This window comes from Phacochoerus africanus, chromosome 8 (assembly GCF_016906955.1).
Source record: "Phacochoerus africanus isolate WHEZ1 chromosome 8, ROS_Pafr_v1, whole genome shotgun sequence".
NCBI classification, from domain to species: Eukaryota; Metazoa; Chordata; class Mammalia; order Artiodactyla; family Suidae; genus Phacochoerus; species Phacochoerus africanus.
This window is the reverse complement of record NC_062551.1, coordinates 12,209,053-12,223,213: the sequence shown is the minus strand read 5'-3', so window position 1 is coordinate 12,223,213 and position 14,161 is coordinate 12,209,053. Positions and strand designations below refer to the sequence as shown.

Here is a 14,161-nt window from a genome sequence, read left to right as displayed (position 1 = left end):
TAATTCTATTTTTGTGTTTTCCTTTGGTTAATTACAACCCCCCCCAAAAAAAAACCCAAGAACAACAAAAAACTCATTCCATTTTTTCCCACTATTACTTTGGAAATTATACCCTCTGCTTCTACTTTAGAAATTTCAATATATTCACTTAACACCCTTACCTTCCTCCTAGATAATACAAGATCTTTTGGAAAACTGAACATTTTATGTATTTGTTGCCAGGTATTTAATACTAACTTGCTTTAAGGAACAACTCAACAACTTATAATAAGACATTATTTTTTTCTTTTTTGGCCGCCCCATGGTATATGGAGCTCCTGGGCTAGGGACCAGAGCCAAACCGAGGTTGTGACCTAAGCCACAGGTGCAGCAATGCCAGATCCTTAACCCACTGTGCCAGGCCAAGGATCAAACCTGAGTCCCAGCACTGCAGAGATGCTGCTGATCCTGCTGTGCCACAGTGGGAACTCCTGACACTACTGTTTTATACTGCTTCTTCCATCTAGAATCACTTTTATTTTGCCAGAGTATATCCTTTAAATTTCTTTGGGTAAAGATCAGGTGGGGGCAACTTTCTTATTAGCTCTTATTATTCTGAAAATGTCCATAGTTGCCCTCTTTCTTGACACACATTCACATATCTCTATCTATACACATATATAAAACAGAGGCTAGGTTGGTAGCTATTTATCCCAGCACTCTGAAGAGATCATTCCAGTCTTCTGGCCAGCCCTGCTGCCCACAAGGAGCTCCTGTCAGGAGTTCCCGTCGTGGCTCAGTGGTTAATGATCCGACTAGGAACCATGAGGTTTTGGGTTCGATGCCCAGCCTCGTTCAGTGGGTTAAGGATCTGGCATTGCCGTGAGCTGTGGTGTAGGTCGCAGATGAGGCTTGGATCCCACGTTGCTGTGGCCGTGGTGTAGGCCAGCGACTACAGCTCTGATTCAACCCCTAGCCTGAGAACCTCCATATGCCGCAGGAGTGGCCCAAGAAATGGCAAAAAAGACAAAAAAAAAAAGACACAAAAAAAGAAGCTCCTGTCAGTCTAACTGTCCCTCCTTTCACAGAAGGCTCTCTTTTCTGGCAGCTCCTATGATTTTTCTCTTTGTCTTTGGTTTTCTGCAGTTTCCCTTTGATATGACTAAATATGGATATTTTAATATTTTATTTTTTTGCTTTTTAGGGCTGCATCCGAGGCATACAGAAGTTTCCAGGTTATGGGTCGAATTGGAGCTGCAGCTGCCAGCCTACACCACAGCCACAGCAATGCAGGATCTAAGCTGTGTCTGCAACCTACACGGCAGCTCATGACAACACTCGATCCCCATGGATACTAGTCCGGATCATAACCATCAAGCCACAGTGGGAACTCCTGATTTCTCTTTTATTTATCTTAGGATTCTATGGGTTTTAAAAAATCTATAAAGAGGTAGCTTTCATCTTTTCCCATGCTGTCCCTTCAGGATGCTTAACTCCTCCCTTCCACACTTTTTGTCTTTTTTCTCTCTCTGAACTATATTCTGGATAATTTCTTCTGGCTATTTCCAGTTTATGTATTCTCTTTCTGTTGGTCTAACCACTATTAAGTCTATCTATTTTGTTTTTAATTATGGTTATTATACTCTTTATTTTTAAAAATTCTGTTTCAGTCTTTTTCAAATCTGCTAGGACACTTTTGTAGTTTCTTTTTTTTTGTCTTCTTAGGGTCGCACCCGTGGCATATGGCGGTTCCCAGGTTAGGGGTCTAATTGGAGCTACAGCCGCCGGCCTACGCCAGAGCCACAGCAACACCAGATCTGAGCTGCGTCTGCGACCTACACCACAGCTCACGGCAACACCAGCTCCTTAACCCACTGAGTGAGGCCAGGGATCAAACCTGCAACCTTATGGTTCCTAGTCGGATTTGTTAACCACTGCGCCATAAAGGGAACTCCTGTAGTTTCTTCTTGCAGATATTTTCAAGTGTGTTTGCTTCTTTAAATATAGTAAACATACTTGTATTAAAACGTGTATCTGAGGAATTCCCTTGCGATGTAAGGTAAGAATCGGCATAGTCACTTCTGTGGCATGTGTTCAATCCCTGGCCTGGGTACTTCCACATGCCATAGGCATGGCCAAAGCCACCCCCCAAAATCCCCAAAACCTGTATCTGATATTCCCATTGTATAAATTGTTTGCAGATCTGATCCTATGCCTGGTGTTTCTCGAGGTGCTTTGCTACTTTTTAATTTAATTTAATTTAATTTAATTTTTTTTCTGTTTACCTCCACACTAGTGGCAAATGGAAGCTCCTGGGCCAGGGGGTGAATCAGAGCTGCAACGGTGGCCTATGAAACAGCCACAGCAACGCCAGATCCTTAACCCACTGAGCGAGACCAGGGATTGAACTTTCATTCTCACAATGTTGGGTCCTTAACCTGCTGAGCCATAACCACAATGGGAACTCCAGTGCTTTGCTTCTTCATGTGACTATTTCAGACAGCAAAACTGCTTTTTAAAAATTGGACAGCTGGAGTTCCTGCTATGGTACAAGGAGATTGGTGGCATCTCTGCAGCACTAGGATGCAGGTTTGATCCCCAGCCTGGGACAGTGGGTTAAAGGATCTGTGCTGCCACAGCTACTGTGTAGGTCACAACTGCACCTTGGATCTGATAAGCTCAGGTCGGCTCAGGATAATGGCCTGGGAACTGCATATGTTGCAGAGTGGCCAAAAAAGAAAAAAAAAAAATTGGGACTTCCCGTGTGGCTCACAACATAACTACTCGGCGTTGCTTCTACAGTGGCTGTGGCTCGACCCCTGGCCTGGGAACTTCCATATGCCGCAGGTGCGGCCACTTGTTTAAAAAAAAAAGAAAAAAAAAATTGGGCAATAATCCAATATTGACCAATGTAGCTTCAAATTCTATCAAAGCTTTACAAGGGGTAACATTGAGATAATACTTGCTGAAATGGGATTGCTATCAAAAGACAAAAAGCATGACATAATCTTTTAACCTCAATCTCATTTTGATCAGGAATGTATACATATTTTTGGTTGTACCTGTGGCATGTGGAAGTTTACAGGCCAGTAATCGAACTTGCACCACAGAAGTGACAATGCTAAGGGCTAGATCCTTAACCTGCTGAGCCACCAGGGAACTCCTACAGGAATATTTTTATCAGCACTAATGATACAGATTCTTGTATATGAGAACAACTTAAATATGGTACCTATAAAAAAGTCACACTGTCACATAAATATGGCAGAGGCCAACCATTACTCCTAGGTATTCCTGGGTAGCTTTTTTCGAGATGATATCACAAATGACCTTTCCTCCTCCTTAGTTTTGGCAGAGATCACGTTTGTTCCAGGGTAACACTTCTTGGGATTCTCCATTATTCCCTCTATATGTTATACACTCCCATTATCAACAGGTGGCCTCTGCTCTGGTTGGCATTTGTGTAAAATAATTTGGGAGCCTGACCAAACAGAGCTTATGGGCCTGGCCTGTGCTTTCTGCCCTTTGACACTGTGGCACTTGGCATAATTCTACGTAGAAATCTTCTAGCCCTTCTCCAAAGCCCCTGTTTTTAAAGTCAGCTATCTAGTTACAAATGTGCTGGAATGGCTCACCCAGAAGCTTGGCTTTCTAGAATTTTTTTCTTTTTTGGCTGCCCTGTGGCATATTTTGTTCTGGGGGTCAGGGTTAGAATTTGAGTAGAGTTGCGACCTATGTCAAAGCTGCAGCAATGCCTGATCCTTAACCCACTCAACAGGGCTAAGGATTGAACTCACATCCTTGCCACTGAAGAGACACTGTTGATCCCGTTGCGCCACAGCAGGAATTCCCTTTCTAGAATTTTTTTTTTTCTTTTTTCTTTTTAAGGTCACACCTGTGGCATATGGAAGTTCCCAGAGCTGGGGGTGGAATCGGAGCTGCAGCTGCCAGCCTCACCACAGCCACAGCAACACCGGATCAAAGCCACATCTGTGAGCTATATACCGCAGCTTGTGGCAATACCAGATCCTTAACCCACTGAGCGAGGCCAGGGATCGAACCTGCAACCTCATGACTCCTAGTCGGATTCATTTCCCCTGCACCACAACGGGAACACCCCTTTCTAGAATTTTGATGCTGAGGTCTAGTGATTCTCAACATTGGCTGTGCAAAAGAAGCACCTGAGGAATGATTTTTTTTTTTTTTTGCCACACCTATGGCAGGCCAAAGTTCCCAGGCCAGGAATCAAACACATGCCAACACTGGATCCTTAACCTGCAAGGCCACTAGGGAATTCCTTTTAAAAAAACTGAGATACAGTTGATGTACAATATTATACAAAATATTATATGTTTCAGGTGTACAATAAAGTGATTCACAATTAGAGGTTGACTCCTGTAGTTTTTTTTTTTTTTTGCCGTTTTTTGGGCTGCTCCCATGGCATATGGAGGTTCCCAGGCTAGGGGTGGAACCAGAGCTGCAGCCACCGGCCTACACAACAGCCGCAGCAACGTGGGATCTGAGCCACGTCTGTGACCTACACCACAGCTCACGGCAATGCCAGATCCCTAACCCACTGAGCAAGGCCAGGGATCAAACCCAAAACCTCATGGTTCCTAGTTGGATTCGTCAACCCAAGCCACGACAGGAACTCCCACTTATAGTTATTATATACATATATATTTAAAAAATTTTTATTTTCTTTTGTCTTTTTAGGGCCGCACCCATGGCCTATGGACTTCCCAGGCTAGCGGTCAAATTGGAGCTGTAGCTGTCGGCCTATACCACAGCCACAGCAACACCAGATATGAACCCTGTCTGTGATCTACACCACAGCTCATGGCAACACTGGATACTTAACCCACTGAGTGAGGCCAGGGATCAAATCTGCATCCTCATGGATACTAGTTGTATTTGTTACTTCTGAGCCACGATGGGAACTCCTATAGTTATTATAAAATATTGGCTCTATTCCCTGTGCTGAAGTAGTAGTTTGTGCCTCTAATTCCTTATCCCTATTTTGCCCCTAACCCCTCTCTCTCCTGACCGGTAACCACTAGTTTGTCCTCTATATCTGTCTTTCTTTTTTGTTTTATTCACATTTGTTTTATTTATTTATTTATTTTATTTTTATTTTTAAAATTTTTTTGTCTTTTTGCTATTTCTTGGGCTGCTGCCGCGGCATATGGAGGTTCTCAGGCTAGGGGTTGAATCGGAGCTGTAGCCACTGGCCTACACCAGAGCCACAGCAACGCAGGATCCGAGCCGCGTCTGCAACCTACACCACAGCTCACGGCAACGCCGGATCGTTAACTCACTGAGCAAGGGCAGGGACCAAACCCGCAATCTCATGGTTCCTAGTCGGATTCGTTAACCACTGCGCCACGATGGGAACTCCTGTTTTATGTTTTAGATTCCACTTATAAGCGACATCATACAATACCTCTCTCTCTCTAACTTACTGCACTAAGCATAATACAAGTCCTTCCATGATGTCGTAAAGCGCCACCCCTTTTCAGGGCTGAGATGTACTCCACCGCACACACACACACCACACAGTTATCCGACACCTGACGGAGCAGCACACAGGGGTGGCCTTGGAAAATCCCCCAGAAGATGCTCATGCTTAGCTAAAGTAAGAACCAGAAGAACAGCTCCCTGGACTAGCGGCTGGGCCCTTTCCTCTGCTGGCAGGAGCCAGGCAAGGCAAGGGAGTGGATGTGTTGGGGTGGGCAATGGAGAAGACAGGTGAGAAGAGCTCAAGACAGAACACGGAAGTCATCAGATCTGTACGGAAAAACACAGATCCACGGAATCTTCTGGCCGGGGGAAAAGGCTCAGAGACGGAGGGAAAAGCAGAGAGCATAAAAGTCGCATGCTATTAGTTATTTTCTAACAAAGTCATATGATTTTCTTCCATTGCCTGAGAAGTCCTCACTGGGCAGATGTCCTTTTTAATCTTGTTTTCTCCTTCAGCCCGTATTTTATTACCTTCCTTATCTTCAACAGCACCCACTCCTTGCTTTTACAAGACCTCTGTTAAAAGAATGACATGGTCTAACCATATAATCAGTCCTCAGAGAAGCAATCAAGGGGGTCACACACTGGCAGTTCCTCTGTAGTTTCATTTAGATCACCAGGCAAACACGTACAAGAGACGGGGGTGAGTTACTAGCACTGAGTCAGCATGGGGAGGATCAGGGCAAGCGTCAGAGGCCTTCTCTGGGTGACCGTGACTCCTGCGTGGGCTCTCGGGGGCCTTCCCCACACGGCTTTGGCGCATCTGCCTCTGTCCTGTGGCAAACCGTGGCTGCGCGACTGATTTAGAAGTCTGGTAGTTAAATTAAGCTCATAAAATCATTAACATTTTTTTCCGCCACACATTGATCAGCTTCTGGGGGTTCATTCAAATACTCTGGAAGCCTAACTTAGAAAAATGACCTCCAAAACAAATCCCTCACCTGTCTTTATTATAATTTAGCTTATAAGTAACCTGAATAACTACCACTTAATACACACCTCCAAGTGACAGTGACAGGCACTCTGCAGAGGGCTTTATGTAGACAGGCAGGCCTCGTTTTATTGTGCTTCGCTTTATCGCACTTTGCAGACACTGGTTTTTTTTTTTTACAAATTGAAGGACAGTGTCAACTTCTGGTGTTGTTAGCTGATGGTTAGTATTTTTTTATTTAATTAATTGTTTTTTTTTTTTTTTTTGCATTTTAGCGCCGCACCCTTGGCATATAGAAGTTCCCAAGCTAGGGGTCAAAATGGATCCACAGCTGCCTGCCTAGACACAGCCACAGCAACGGAGGATCTGAGCTGCGTCTGTGACCTACACCACAGCTCGAGGCAACGCACTGAGTGAGGCCAGGGATCGAATCAGAGTCTTGATGGATACTAGTTGGTTTGTTTCTGCTGTGCCACAGAGGGAACTTCCAACACAGTAATTTTTAATTGAGTTATGTACATTGATAATAGACATAATGCTACTGCACACTTATTAGATTATAGTATAGGGTAAACATAACTTTTAAATGCACTGGGAAACTAAAGAGTCGCATGCCTTGCTCCACTGTGATATTCGCTTCATTGCAACGGTCTGGAACTGAACCTGCAGGATCTGTGCAGTCTGCCTGTGCTATGTAAGTATGTGCGTGATACATATTACCACATATTTTCTCTCATGAGCACCTCACAACCACCCAGAAGTGGTATCATTACTCCAGTTTTACTGGCAAAGGAGCTAAGCCTCAGAGATGCACACAGAGTGCGGAGGGAACCCCTGCCGGAGAGGGGTAGGCGCAGGGAGCACCAGGGCTGTCTGAGGGGCTGTGTGCACTTTTCGCGGTTAGGGACAGGGACTGTGGACCGTGAGCCACGGACCCTCTTCTGTAGTAAATTTGTTCTTGGCTCCTCCTGAGGTTCGTAAGTACTCACTGACTACCGTTTCTTTCTCGGTACTTCTGGACACAGTTCACAGACATCCTCTTTCTATTCAAAGTGAAGAGGAAGAGGGTGCACGTGACGGCCTGGATGCCTTATGAGGTCTTGTGCGTCATACAGGTTGAAGCCAAGGGCGAAGCCCTGCCCTAGGCCATAAGGACATGGACAAAAAAAAAAAAAAAAATCCCACAATAATGTGACAACATTGACACACTCTGTTGGCTCTGCTTTTGAAGCACTGGGCTAGTCTAGCTTCTCAGAATTCCAAATAATTCAAATGAGGCCAAGGCTGATACCGTGAGCCAGATCTGACCATGTGAACAAACTAGGTGACTTAGAGTTCACAGGAGCTGTAATTCAGCAAATTCAGCGTGGCAGACGTGACTGTCCCCAAGAGAAGTGCTGCTCACATGCCCTCCCATCCCCTTCCCATCACCCCAATGTTCTCCTTACCTGCAGGACCTGTCCACCTTAGACCTAAGCTTCACTGACAAACCAAAGAACTCCTATTTTTCGTTTCACTGTGAAAAGCTCCTGTCTGCTTAAATTAGGTGGCCTGTACGCAATGAACTATTCCAGACACTTTAGGATTTTCAGCGGAATAGAATGCACTACTTCTTACCCCTCCTTCCCTCGATTGTGGATGGCTAGTTCTTCACCAATGCCCTCTTCCTCCTTGAAGCTCTCCCAGTCCAGCTTGGACTTCTCCAAGGTGCTCATCTTCTGCTTCTTGGCTCCAATTTTCCCCAAAAGGCTGCTCATGCCACCTGATCTTTTTAACCTGGGGAGAGATAAAACATGTAGCATGTAAATATTACAGCCTCTTGATTACCACTTTTTTCTGATTGACACAGGGTGCCCTAGATTCAAGCTGTTTATCTTAATGGGAGCCGTGTTTGCATCCAGGGTACTTCCTGTCTGGTGTGGAGAATATGGTTAAGTAGACCAGAATTCCTTTTTTTCCCCCCTTTCTTTCTTTCTTTTTGCTTTTTAGGGCCGCACCCATGGCATATGGAGGTTCCCAGGCTAGGGGTTGAATCAGAGCTGTAGCTGATGGTCTACACCACAGACACTGCAATGCAGGATCTGAGCCAAGTCTGCGACCTACACCACAGCTCATGTGTCACCAGATCTTTAACCCACTGAGCGAGGCCAGGGATCAAACCCACAACCTCATGGTTCCTAGTCAGAGTCACTTCCGCTGTGCCATGATGGGAACTGCAAGTAGACCAGAATTCTATTGTGCTTTTCTTTCTTTCTTTCTTTTTTTTTGCTATTTCTTTGGGCTGCTTCTGTGGCATATGGAGGTTCCCAGGCTAGGGGTCGAATCGGAGCCGTAGCCGCCGGCCCACGCCAGAGCCACAGCAACGTGGGATCCGAGCCCTGTCTGCAACCTACACCACAGCTCACGGCAACGCCGGATCGTTAACCCACTGAGCAAGGGCAGGGACCGAACCCGCAACCTCATGGTTCCTAGTCGGATTCGTTAACCACTGCGCCACGATGGGAACTCCTGTGCTTTTCTTTTTTTAAAATCTTTTTGCCTTTTCTAGGGCCATGACCTTGGCATATGGAGGTTCCCAGGCTAGGGGTCCAATCGGAGCTACAGCCACCGGCCTACGCCAGAGCCACAGCAACACGGGATCCAAGCCACGTCTGCAAACTACACCACAGCTCACAGCAACGCTGGATCCTTAACCCACTGAGCAAGGCCAGGGATCAAAGCCGTTACCTCATGGTTCCTAGTCGGATTCATTAACCACTGTGCCACGACGGGAACTCCTCTATCATGCTTTTTCTGCTTAACACCTCTGACTGCTCTAACGACCTGGGGACAGGAAATCCTAAAGACCTCTGCCTGCTCTGTATGACAGACAAGTCTCTGCTTGCAAGAGGGAGAAGCACAGCATAATGTGGGACATGGTTTTGGAATCTCATGCCTTGGTTCATATTTCAGCTCTAACTGTGTGACTTTAGGCCAAGTTATTTAACTGCGTTGGCCTCGGTTTGCTAATCAACAAGGTGAATACTTATTCATGGGGCTGCAGTGTGGCTTCTATGTAAAGTGTTTAAATCAGCACCTGGCACAGAGCAAAGGTACAGTAAGTGTTACTCATCCTGGATCACTGTCATCATCTGGGCACTAAAGCCCCAAGGAATTCTTTTAAGAGAAAGAGAACCAGGTCATAACATCTTAAAAGGACTCTAAGATCAGTTTCCTTTCAAGTCCAGTGAGTCAGGGCCCTGGTTTTTCCCAGGAGGTGGAGAACATTCCTCATCTGAAAGCAGGGAATGTGCAGCTTGCCTTCTACTTGGTGGTGGTGCTGTTGTGGATGGTGGGAGAAACCCCATATGTCCAAGTTCAAGTCTTGGCAGATCAAATGTTTCCAGTCAACATTAAATGCATGAGATAAAATAAGAAAAACAGAATGTAGCTAGTAAGAAGGCAGTATTAGGGGAAGGAACTACAGAAGGAACACGGCTTTCGGTTTCCTTAGAAAGTAAAACGAGTTATACGCCAGCATACAAGAAATTTAAGTCTTTAAATTTTCTGCTTTACTGGGATATGCAGGAAAGCTAAAAGATTTAAAAACTCTTTTTTTTTTTTTTTTGGTGTGTGGGGCCATCTCCCACAGCATGTGGAAGTTCTGCATAAGGGATCAAACACATGCCATGTCAGTGTCGACAATGGGTCCTTAACCCACGGAGCCATCAGGGAACTCCAAAACATCACAAGGCCTACTGATAACAGTGACAATGACACCCCTCGCTTGCCTAGCAGGCTCGTTCTACAAGTGCTTTCACAGCCATTTTCTCATCTTATTCTCACTACACCTGTGAAAGAGGACCACTGAGTCTCAAAGGTAGAGGAGGAAGCTTCAGGAAGATCTTGATCTTACCAAGCACCTGAAATCCCACCTCCGGAGCAGCAGAGAGCCGGAGAAGGAGGGCTTACTGCCTGTCCTGGAGGGAGCCGACAGGCCAGTGTCCACACCGGACGTGAGACTCTAGGGGCTGAACAGCACCCTGCACAGTCCCATTCTGTTCACGGTGGTCAAGAGGATGCCAGCTTCCCTGCTGTGGTCATCCCTCCCTGCACGCTGTTAGCTGAAGCTCAACTCAGAAGAGCCTGGGCAGGCATCATTGTGCTCATTTTGAGCGGGACAAATAAACAAAGTGCAGAGAGGTTAAATGATACAACAAAGGTCAAACCAATAGAAAAATGCAGATCCAGAACAAGGCAAGGCCTTTCTGACTCCCATTGTGGTGTGCTGTACTGTGCTGTCTTAGCTCTCAAGTGAGAATTTACTTGAGCGATCTTATAACAGCTATTTTATTCCCAATTTGCTTAAGAATTTTCCAAACTACTCTTTATGAGCTTTCAATTCATATCTTTTAAGCATTCTTTTTTTTTTCTTTTAAGCATTCTTTTTTTTTTTTCTTTTAAGCATTCTTTTCCAGATAACTCAGTCCCTACAATGATCTCTCCATCAACACAGACACTACATCTTACCAGGAAGAGAGCATGAGTGGGGCTGTAGAGAGTCTTGATAGGGCTCAAATACCTTCACCTCTCATGTGCCTCACTGCCACTGTCCTGCTCTCATTTCTACATTCTCTTACCTGCATAATTTGGCAGCCTCTTCAGTGATCTCCCTGACTTCTGTCTTGTTCCCCCTTCACTCACCTGCTCCACCCCGGCATCTATTCCACATATTCTCCTCAGGGTGAATTTTCTAAAATACGAAGCTTATCATGTCTTTCTGCTTCAATGTCTCCCGAGCCCTTACTGCTCTTACGATAAAGTCTAAATCCCTTCACCCGCAAAGTTCTTTTCGACCTTCTCTCGCCACATCTCCCCTTGTAACCTGTGCTCTAGCCAGCCAGTCTCGACCTTGCGTTCACCTCTCCCTGCCTCCCTCCCATTCACCTGGTCTTGTCTCAGCCTAGAAACCACTTCCTGCAGGAGGCTTTCCCATGCCTCTCCCCCCAGTCTCTGGGTTAGATGCCTTCTGCTGGAGTTTCTCCTGCAATCCCAGGTCTTTTCCTATTAGAGCCCTGATCCTGTCCGTAACAGACGCTGGAGGACTCTACTTTCAGCTGTCATTGCACTGGTTGCTTCTGAGAAAGCCCAGAAACCTTGTTGACAACATCCCACCAAAACACACACCTGGAGACTTTCCACTTCTGGCTGCAGGATCTACACGTCATAAGCACTGTGGCAGAGCTCATGCCACTGCGGTCACTGTCACGGGGGACAGAAGCTGATGGCTAAATGGCCCAAATTCCTGTTGGCGATTCTGGGAGGGAGGCACTCTAGGAGTTCCCTGGTGGTCTAGTGGTTAGGACTTGGAGCGCTCACGGCTGTGGCCCAAGTTCAATCCCTGGTCTGGGAACTGAGATCCCACATCAAGTGGCTGCATGACACAGTCAGGAAAAACAAAGTTCTTGGAGGCACTCCTGAGGCTTCTCAGAAGTTCTGGTGGCTTCGAGCCCTCATGGCCTTGGAAATGTATGCTTGTATTGCCTTTTCCTCCTTCCCTACCTCACTTTTCCCACTTCCTTAACTTCTGCTTAAGGTTCTGCTTTGAGGGGACTCTGACTTAGATGTTTAGGAACAAGAGGATTTTCCGCGCGCATGCTCTATCCCTCTGTGCACACTGCAGCGCTGGGTCTCCAAGTCTCTCTGTAGCACACGGATGTAGCTCTGTCAACAGTGGATGCTTGATAAAGTCAACAAAGTCACCTGGGTCACAGAACCAATTAGGGAGGAAATCAGATCTCTGCAGAATAAAAGGTGCTCAGGACACTTCTAAATTGGGGCATTCAGGAGTTCCCGTTGCGGCGCAGTGGTTAATGAATCCGACTAGGAACCAGGAGGTTGCGGGTTCGATCCCTGACCTTGCTCAGTGGGTTAAGGATCCAGCACTGCCGTGAGCTGTGGTGTAGGTTGCAGACGCAGCTTAGACCCAGCGTTGCTGTGACTCTGGCGTAGGCGGGCGGCTACAGCTCCAATTCGACCCCTGGCCTGGGAACCTCCATATGCTGCGGGAGCGGCCCCAGAAATGGCAAAAAGACAAATAAATAAATAGATAAATAAATAAATAAATAAAATCGGGGCATTCAAAGAGGGGGCATTTCCACTTACACTTGCCAATCAGCTCTCAGCAACCCAGGGCTCCCCATCTTATCTGCTCAGCATCAGGCTTTGTATATATACCATCTCTCCTCCTCAGCCTACAGTTCTGATGGTACAATATTATATCGTCTTCTCAGCAAATCACCTTGAGAAGTCTACGGGAAAATGATTTTTGCTGCATAGCAGTGAGGAAGGTTCTAGAAAAGGAAAGTCCTTTGTCTTGCTCATCATTAAAGAGCAGCAAAAAGTCACCCGTGCTACTATGCTTTAGGGGAAAGCTTCTAGGTCTGCCTGCAGTGGATCATTAACACAGTCGGTGATTTCCTAATGTGATGGTCATGAAAACAAAATTACCCACCTTTTATTTGTGGCTAAATCAAAGTGAATGACACCTTTAAAGTAGCAGCCAAAACACGCATCACCACTGAGAGACGGATACTTTCTTCCTGGAACCTGCCACATAAGGTCTCACATTCACTTTCCACCTTGAAATGGGGCTTTAGTGGCATAATCCTGGCATCATTCCATCGCAGCTTTCAGGAAGGCTGATTTACCCTGACCTTGGCCCCATCTCTGCTGTTAAGGTTCATCAATCAGGCTTTCAGGAAAGCTGAGGCAGGCAGGAAGAGTTAGCTTCTGGGCAGCAGCTGCTTGCTCTCTGCTGTGAAAGAAGACTGCTCCCTCTGCCAGAACTGCGCCTGGGCGGGGCAGGACTACATCAGCACTGGTGCCCCACAGGCATTTAGCAGGTGCATACAGTGGAAAACCTGGGGAAGGGCAAAGTCCGAATTCTCTTGGAGACCACACTGCTGTCAGCAAAACCAATGAAGTTTTAGGCATCAGAAACACTGACTTCTCTTTGTTCTGGATCCTAAGCTATGAGGGCAAGGGACTACCAGAAAGTTGGCTTTGATATGCACCCCCTGCAACTCTGCCAAACAGTTACGGATTTTCTGGTCTTAGTTCTTTTTTTTTTTTTTTTTTTTTTGTCTTTTTGCCATTTCTTGGGCCGCTCCCGCAGCACATGGAGGTTCCCAGGCTAGGGGTCGAATCGGAGCTGTAACCGCCAGCCTACGCCAGAGCCACAGCAACGTGGGATCCGAGCCGCGTCTGCAACCTACACCACAGCTCACGGCAATGCCGGATCCTTAACCCACTGAGCAAGGGCAGGGACCGAACCCGCAACCTCATGGTTCCTAGTCGGATTCGTTAACCACTGCACCACGACGGGAACTCCTGGTCTTAGTTGTAAAGTGGGGTGAGCTGTGTCATGGAGACCACAGTCAGGAGAACCCCCACCCACCTGCTAGAGGTCAAAGTTCACAGGAATGAACCACCCACTTGTTCCCTCAGAATGCATCCAGAATGTTACATTTAGAAGTAGCCAGAATATTGTTACAGATGTTTTCAATATAACAATGACATTTCAACCACCTTCTGCCATTGCACTCAACTTAAGTTCAATACAGACCACTTCTGTCCCAGGAGCATGGCTTTCACTGTAACCAGCTGGCTCCAATGCCCCAAGTGTGGCTGTGTGCATAGGCGCACAGGTGAAAGAGACTCTTACTAAGCTTTGCATCTTGTGCTTTATGT

At 46.3% G+C, this 14,161-nt stretch overlaps 1 protein-coding gene across 2 annotated transcripts in view; it reads right to left on the bottom strand.

Annotated features, from left to right (window-relative positions):
• Nucleotides 1-14,161, bottom strand: part of CFDP1 (craniofacial development protein 1) — a 125,589-nt gene that overhangs the window by 9,078 nt on the left and 102,350 nt on the right. For both annotated transcript variants that reach the window (XM_047789027.1, XM_047789026.1), the window contains exon 6: nt 8,048-8,206. In XM_047789027.1, the coding sequence (XP_047644983.1) occupies nt 8,048-8,206 (159 nt within the window). The remainder of the gene's footprint in view (nt 1-8,047; nt 8,207-14,161) is intronic.